Source organism: Dryas octopetala, chromosome 2, assembly GCF_963921425.1.
Source record: "Dryas octopetala chromosome 2, drDryOcto1.1, whole genome shotgun sequence".
In the NCBI taxonomy this organism is placed as follows: Eukaryota; Viridiplantae; Streptophyta; class Magnoliopsida; order Rosales; family Rosaceae; genus Dryas; species Dryas octopetala.
In genome coordinates, this window is record NC_141367.1 from 7,005,032 (window position 1) to 7,013,537 (window position 8,506).

At 36.1% G+C, this 8,506-nt stretch overlaps 2 protein-coding genes across 3 annotated transcripts in view; one reads left to right on the forward strand and one right to left on the reverse strand.

Moving 5' to 3' along the window:
• The first annotated feature begins 1,961 nt into the window (after window positions 1-1,961).
• On the forward strand, window positions 1,962-5,432 carry LOC147292819 (RmlC-like cupins superfamily protein). The gene is made up of 7 exons (XM_086233065.1): window positions 1,962-2,277; window positions 2,443-2,492; window positions 2,613-2,651; window positions 2,769-2,797; window positions 3,276-3,338; window positions 3,459-3,562; window positions 4,583-5,432. The coding sequence occupies exons 1-7, from the start codon at window positions 2,060-2,062 to the stop codon at window positions 5,055-5,057; spliced, it is 978 nt and encodes a 325-aa protein (XP_086089191.1). The 5' UTR covers window positions 1,962-2,059; the 3' UTR covers window positions 5,058-5,432.
• An 821-nt stretch (window positions 5,433-6,253) lies between these two features.
• The window catches only part of LOC147292820 (ras-related protein RABA5e-like), a 4,069-nt gene continuing 1,816 nt past the window's right edge, over window positions 6,254-8,506 (reverse strand). The window contains exons 2-3 of one of the 2 annotated variants that reach the window (XR_015120523.1): window positions 6,928-7,306; window positions 6,254-6,397 (exon numbers count right to left, since the gene is read on the reverse strand). Coding sequence is in view for 1 of the 2 variants with exons in the window: in XM_086233066.1 (XP_086089192.1) it covers window positions 6,984-7,306 (323 nt within the window). In the remaining variant the exon portion in view is untranslated. The other variant, XM_086233066.1, reaches the window with a different exon arrangement.

Genomic DNA, 8,506 nt, shown 5'->3' on the forward strand with positions numbered 1-8,506 from the left:
TTTAGGAGTTTAAAATAACGAACTAATACTTATTTTCAAGGGTTTTTTTTAATTCCATTGTAGAAAATAGGCTTTTTTTTAAGGCCCACTATAAAAAAGCAAGTCCCAATACAGTCCACTTTAATGAGTTCACCTAGAAAAATGCACTAGGCATGGAGCTTAGCACGCCCAGTTTTTTTTGTCGCGCCAGGAGAATTGCCGCTGTCCAATAGTAACTATCGTGTCAGATAGTTACTGTTTGACAGTAACAATCGCCCAGCACTTCCAGATCGCTCCCAAAACCTCTAGATTGCGCCCAACATTTCCAAGTTGCCCCCAACACTTCTATATCAGAGGTCGCCGGCCTCCTTCAAGGCTCTAATGTTGGGATATGGTGAACACAGAGAGAGAGAGAGAGAGAGAGAGTAGGCGATGAGAGAGATCAGAGATAAAGAATAGAGAAAGAGATCAAAGATAAAGAGATCGCACAGAGAGAGGTTGGAAAAGATCACGAAGGGGATGGGAGAGAGAGAGAGAGAGAGAGAGAGAGAGAGAGAGAGAGAGAGAGACTTATTTTTTTAAAAGGTGGGTTTAAAACTAATTAAGTGGACCTTTTTATCATTTGGGTAAAGTAGGTGAGTTAGCTTATCATTGAGGTAAATTAGGTGGGTTAGCTTATCATTAAGAATTCAAAAGTGGACTTTATAATTATTATCTATATTTTTAATTAGACAAGAAGTTGGCTCAATGACAATTTTGTATTGAATATGTTGTTTATTTTACGAATTTATCCATTTAAGTAAAATTTCTTTTACCATGATATTTTCATTGAGTATGGGTAATTTTGGGGGTTTGAACGTTTCACCAAAATAAGGGAGTTCCTTTAAACCATGCATCAATAAAAGTGGACCATTCATTGTTTTACACAAATTAACAAGATCTAAGTGATCCTTCAATCAAATGGCTAAAAAACTTTTGATTTAGAAGATTTTTTACAAAAATGATTTTTGAAGTGAGGCCTAAAAATGAATGGTTCGGATTAGGGTTTAGGCTCTACTCCACTCCAAAGATCATCATTTAAAAAAAAAAATAATCAAATAAAAAACCATCTATTTTCACTACCTTAATTTGTGTCCAGTGAAAAATAGACGATTTTTCGACTTTAGCATGTTCTTTTACTTTTGAAACTTTCAGTCATGTACTTTTAATACTATAATTGAACATGGCAACATGTGCTTCGCACATTAGTGACAATTCCTAAAATCTAAGTCCATGTTGATGCTTAACTATTTAAGCCCCTACCTGCCTCAATTTAGGATTGAAACTCCTTATTTTTCTAAATAGATTGTATTCAATGACAGCATTACATAGTCATCCAACTGGAGTAAGATGTCCAAAATGTCACTAATGTGCAAAGCACGTTGAATTTTTAATTAACAATTTAAACGAGTTTAACAATTTAGACTAATTTCTATTGTATTAAAAATACATGATTGAAATTTCCATAAATAAAAGAATATAACCAAAATGAGAATTTTATGAAATTATATAGACTGAAGTATTATTTGGCCTAAATCTAAATAATAAAGGAAAACTATTAAAGCAAAAATTCTGTATATCCTAAACATAACTCCCTCGATCATCCTAAATAGCTCGAAACCTCCCTAGAAATAGGATGAAAATCTTGCATTGATTGAGATTTTGGGATGAATATTTTTAAGAAAGGTTTTGAAAATAATTCCTCTCTACGTGTGGGTCATACCCCATATGGATGGAAAAACTTGAGTTCACACAGAAATATGGAAAGAACCCACCCCCCCCCCCCCCCCCCCCCACATCATCATGACAGGGGTTTGACATCATCATTATGATTGGTCCAAGGTGGCAAAGTGGGCCCCACTCCATCATTCCCCACGCTTCCTCCTCCTACTTCTTCCTTGTGTGTGAAACCTATTCACCCAACCGACGCAAACACGCCCTTTTTTCTATTCAACTGCGTCTCTTCCACATTTGCTCAAAGTCGTTATATATATCATCATGGAAGTTATATGGACACGCATCTCTATATAAAGGAGGCTTTATGAGAGCTGCTATAACACACAGCAAGCTACTGTTTAGTGCAACCAGAGCACCCAACAACCATATCAACTGCATCATAGTCCCTTCTTTTATCAGAAACATCATGTCTGATTCAGATCAATCCCCTGCTTTCAACACACCCAGAATGGTGGTCAAGAAGGTCCTGGCCAAGTCCCAAAATGAAGGTGATGGTGCTCTTGTCAGAAGAGGCATTGGAAGGTACTCTTTTTTTATTTTTTTAATCAATTTTGGCTCATGGGTCTTTGCCCTTTTGGTCTCTATTTTTTATTTGGGATTCATTTTCATTGTTGCAATTTATGGGTTCTTGTATTCTTGAGTTTTTGACTTCTGGGTTTTCATTGCTTTGTGGAATCTGATTTTCAGGTGTGATTTGAAGAACTTGGATCCATTTCTCATGCTCGATGACTTTTCAGGTTTGCATACATGATTGTACTGTAAACTCTGTTTTTTCCATGTGTCAATTTCCCTTTTGGCTTTTGGATCATAAAATTAACTTGGCGTTGACATTTTGGTCTGTTTTTTAAATCTTGCAGTAACCCCTCCTGCTGGATTTCCTGATCATCCACACAGAGGTTCTTCTATCATTTCCACCATTGTCATTCACATTCATTCATGTTGTTCAACAAAAATACATGCTTGAATAATTAATCATTTCTGCTTCTTTGGTTTGTTTGGATACTATTTTACAGGTTTTGAGACTGTCACATACGTCCTAAAGGTATCATCTTTATAAGAAAAGTATTTGATTTGCCATATTATTAAAACTAAACATTTTTTCTTGGCACCTGTTATAGATTTTTTGAATTTTGATCCCTTTTCTTAGAGTCTTAAAACTAGGGCCATCTTGTAGTGCTAGAACCCATTCGAATAACCCCTTTTGGTGCATGACCTCCCAACTTTTAATAGTATTTTTAAGTTCTATAAAAAAGGGGTCACAAGTCAAACGAGTGCAATAAGGAGACTTTTGACCCCTTTTTTTAAAGCCTTAAAAATATAATCATCTTAGAATATATACATATATATAACATCAGATGATGCTAGAACCTCGTTCGTATAGTGCTTGAACCCTCGTATAGGACTCAAACCTCAAACTCCTTTTATGTTTTTAAGCTCTAGAAAAAGTAACAATTTTTAATGGGTGCAAAAATATATGAAAATGCCAGTAAGAAATTCATCTCCAACTTTCTTGATTTCAGGGAGGCATTACTCATCAAGACTTTGCAGGGCATAAGGGTACAATCGGAGTTGGAGATGTGCAGGTAAGTGGTAGTAGTTGAATGATTTGATCAGTGTTGTATTGAAAAAGAAAAAAAAAAACAAATAAAGAAGGTTAATGATTGAATATGTATTAAGCTTTGTTTGATGTGATTTTGGGGCAGTGGATGACAGCAGGCAGGGGAATAGTTCACTCTGAAATGCCTGCAGGAGAAGGACCCAATGAAGGGTTGCAGCTTTGGATCAATTTATCACGTAAAGACAAAATGTAAGTATTTTCTCATGCCCTTTTCTTCACTCCACTTTTATGTTAATTTTTTTTGTTTCTCCACCAACCTTCTAATAATTATTTTTATTGCGAAATTATCCCAACTTATATGACTTTAAAATGTAATGGTAGCAAGAGGCCTGCCATAATTGACTTCCTTTATAGAGGCTCTAAATTTATTTTTGGTAAGGTGGTTGTGCCACATGTTTGATACGACTTTTAATGATAAGCAGTTTATATTGTACTTTAGTATTGAGTAGTTGTACCATATACGTGGTCAAGCACCTCTATTTAAGAATTTCTTCTCATGGTTGACTAAAAGACCGACATTTACTTGCTAATCTTTTCTGAAGTTTAGCTTTCGTTGGCCTCTTAACGCTGATCTTCTCTTGAGAGATTAGCGAATGACTTGTCAAGAGGCCAACAATAGTTACACAATCCTCTTGAGATCCTAATTATGGATATTTTATGAATATAGATAAGTGGGTTGACCAATATAATCTATTTTTATGGGGAGACAAAAGTAGTGGGTGAAGAAGATTAGAATGGATGGAGTGGCACTACCACTCTTTTATTTATTTATTTTTTTTAAATAACAAATTCTCATTAGTTTTGAAATATTTTAGGTTTTGTAATAGGCTGAATTCTTCTTTGTCACAAAATTAAGTAATGGGTTTGGAATTTTCATCTCACCTTTAACATATATATCTACCTTTTTTTTTTTTTTTTGGCCGGAACATATATTTCTAGGTTATCTTGATGCAAATCCACATGTCTTTTGTCTGTAAACTGGATCTAATCGGAATCTTATGTCTCCCTCCATAACTTCCATAGAATATTGTCAGTTGCTTTTTATTGAATATTGATGCTGAAGCTAGTTGACCGCTGAATATATATGTTGATCGTTGACTCACCAAGCCTTGTTTTCGTTAGAACATATGGATTGTTAATTGGAAATGTTCCTAGCCAAATAACTATATAGTTCTCTAATGAATCCAATGAAAAACCCTTTACGTGTAGGATTGAGCCAAGATACCAAGAACTGCTAAGCAATGATGTAAGGCAAGCAGAGAAAGATGGAGTTGAAGTCCGAGTGATAGCAGGAGAAACAATGGGAGTCAGCTCTCCTGTTTACACCAGAACCCCCACATTGTTCTTTGACTTCACCTTAAAACCCAAAGCTCAACTGCACCAAAGCATACCAGAAGCTTGGACTGCCTTTGTTTACGTTATTGAAGGAGAAGGTGTGTTTGGGTCATTACATGCGTCAGCTCACTATGTTCTGGTTTTGGGTCCTGGAGATGGTCTGAGTGTGTGCAACAAGTCATCGGAGCCGTTGAGGTTTGTGTTGATCGGAGGGCAGCCATTGAATGAACCAGTGGTGCAGCATGGACCTTTTGTGATGAACACACAGGCTGAGATTAATCAGACTATTCAGGACTATCACTATGGTCAGAATGGGTTTGAAATGGCCAAGTCTTGGAGGTCTCAATGAGTGTTAAAGAACCCAAGAAGCACAAAAAAAAAAACAAAAACAAAATAACAAAAAGAAGATTCATAACCGTCAAATTGGAGAAGAAAAGTTGAGGGAAAATAGTGAAATGAAATAAAGCAACCATCTTTTCAGTGTCACTATCTACTTCCACATCCATATGAGCAAACGAGTAGGAAGTGGAAGGAAAGATTTCATAGATATTGGGGGAACAAGCTTCTAGAAGATTCGGAGCTAAATATTGGTACCATCACTAAAGTCATTATGGGTCAGCTTTATCTTGGTGGATCTTCTTGCTTTCTTTTTCTTTGAACAATTTATTGTTTTGTCTTCTTTTTATATTAAGCTTTCGGTGGTAGTTTGATTGGTTTTTCTTTACTTTGGCATTGTTTTGGTGATTTCTTTTCTATTGGGATTTGATGGTGGTGGAAATGGTGGTAGGGTTGGCTTTTCACTGTGAGTTGGGATCTCAATCATATCCAACACCCAACCCAAGCTGATCCTCCACCTAGAATGTCATTGCTAGAACCACTTCTATGTGGGAGTGAGAGAGAGAGAGATAGAGCAGTTCAGCCTCCACCTAGAATATCAATGCAAGAACTACTTCTATGAGTGAGTGGGAGAGAGAGTTGAATAGGAAAATGCTATTCAACCCAACAGTTTACTATTTTTTTTTTTTTTTTCTAAACCTACGGCAAGCTTACATGCATGGGGAAAAAAATTCTCTGGCAACTTATATGTCATGATTTGGGAACTAGGTTGGGATAAGTAGTATAGCATTGTAAATTGTGTGGCAAAGATTGATTTTGACCATGATGAGGATGTTTTAGGGTGTGCTTTCATTGAACATGGAGATGGGGGCATAATCAGAAGCAATAATGTTAGAGATTCTAAATTTATAACGTGAAATAAATAAAGCTTAGAAGGGGTTATGTACGAATCAATACAACACTGCCACGTGCAATGATACATCATTTAGAATCTAAATTTGAGATTGGTAGCACAAGTCCTCTTTACTAATTCTAGGGTGACTTAGTGGTACATTGATCCTTCAACACAAAACAACTGCCTTAAAACTTTTTCCTTCCTCCCACAGTCCCCTTGGGCCCTTTTCCTAGGTACGATGCTCTTTAAACAATAACAGAATAAGAAAACAATTATAAAGTAATTAGTAACCAGTCTGAAAGCGTTAGCACAGTCAACTCATTGTACACACCAATAATAAATAAAATTAAAAGAGTGGATATGCTGGTACACACTCAACAATCAATGCTACATCATAATGGTTGGTTGCAAATGAGTGCCTGGCCACTTTAATCCTCTTGACTAGAAAACTCATACAACTGGAAAATGGGGGAGATTCAAATAATGTAGTTGCCAACTTGATCAGCTCACCAGACAACCAACACAAGATCACAGAAAATCTCATACAGGCTAGCGAAATTAAATAAACTGCTATACCAAATATGCAAATAGACAAAATACAATTTCACAAACCCAAGTCTGCTTAATTTTCTATTGGTAAAGGTGCATGTCACGTATCAGACAAACAATTTTCTGATGTTCTTTTCCTCAATTCACTAAAAAATCACATACAACTTTGGAAATAGGAAAAATTCTTGACTAGTTGCTGAGCTTAATATGCTTACCAGACCAAATACATCACACAAATGAAACCGAGTAATCTGTTTTTTTTTTGTTTTTTTTTAAGGAAATTACATGTCTTGTATCCAAAATACAAAAAAATTTGACCTGTTTAACTTGAAATACAGATAATGATTTCTGTGTATAATATTGACTTATATGGAAACCCTTGAGAGATATCCAATACCAAACAATCAAACCAATTAACGAACCAAATTGACAAACCAACCTTGGAAATGCCCTTAAGTGCTCATCTCGTACGCTTACTTGGAGATATAAACCACATCAGCTGGAACAGCAAGAAAAATAGCCCTGGGTTTTCTTTGATCCGTCTGCCCCATTATTAACGAGGCTTACCCTGTTGACAGATAATTCTGCTTTGTAAGTATCTGAGTTCAAGACCTTCCGGCTGACGTTGTTATATATTTCTTGAATAACAAGCTCAAATGCCTTTATAACATTTGTTGAGTCTAGGGCAGATGTCTCCATGAAGTACATCCCCTCGGCTTCAGCAAGGCTTTTACCTTCCTCAACACTCACATCCCTGATATTCTCCAAATCACATTTGTTCCCCACTAGCATCCTTGCCACAGTTGTATCGGAATGAGCTGCATGATCAATTTAATCAAGGTCAAATATTAATTGAAACCCCAAGAACAAATATAAAAGAACTTGGTGGTAAAACAAGAAATGGAGGTTATATGACAACTACACAGCAGCCCTTAAATCTGTAAATAAATTCAGAAAAATGAAATGATATGCACAATCAGATATTAAAATCCCAAGTTATTCTCCAATGAAGAAAAGAGCCCATGAAAGAGAGCTGACAAGAAAAGTAGGTTTATAAAATAATCAAAGATATTATATTACACAAGGTAGGTTTTTTTCTTGCCAAGAATGGATCAGTTTCACTATCATAGAATTGATGATAGCATAGCTAATAATACATTCAATGTGACAACTGCCTATTCATTGTGGAGAGTTGCCAATGGCAGTGCCATGCCTCTACCTATTGATGTATAAACCTTCTCTGCCTTCTTCTCTCCTACACAACAGGATAAATGCCTAGAAGGTTGGTTCATCCCTTCTTTACTATCCCTGACTTTACCAATAAGAAACCTTCATTTGAATACTATGCTTTTCTGTGATGGAAATGGCATAAGTGGGACTCTGATAAGGCTTGAAACAAATCCTTTTCAGTTGCTAGAAATTTTTGGGGCCTTTGGAGGCCCATTGGCTCTATGTGCCACGCCGTGAGAGGAAGCCCTCTCCCTCTCGTATCTGTAATTTTGAAGACATATCTCAGGACATATCTATGTTGATGGAAGCGGCTTGGATTTAGCTTAGGAATTGCTATCCTTTGCTGCTGGACAAACTGGGTATTGGGTAGAACAAAAAGACAATTACTCTTTGGTTTTATGCGGTGTTGGCTTCCACGTGGATTGTTGGTTGGTTCATTTGGGACAGAATTAGAGTTTTAGCTCTCCTTGGATGTCTTTTGTCAAAGCATTTAAGACATATTACCTTAGTGTAATTCATCTTCATTGGAAGAGTTTTGAGCTGAATGTCATTCAACTTTTTGTAAGTTCAAACAGTAGTTTTGATTTAGATGGACATCTTGTCCCTCCATGTAGATTTTCTTTCTTTTTCATAAAATTTATGTTTCCAACTAACAAGTAAAAAAAAATGAAACAACCAATATTTGGATTCGTGAAAAATCCAAGAGGTTAATCCATGAAATAATCTTTAGTGACTCTGCCAAAAGGAATTTTAAAAATATTAACGCTGCAGTCTCAAGGTTAATCTAT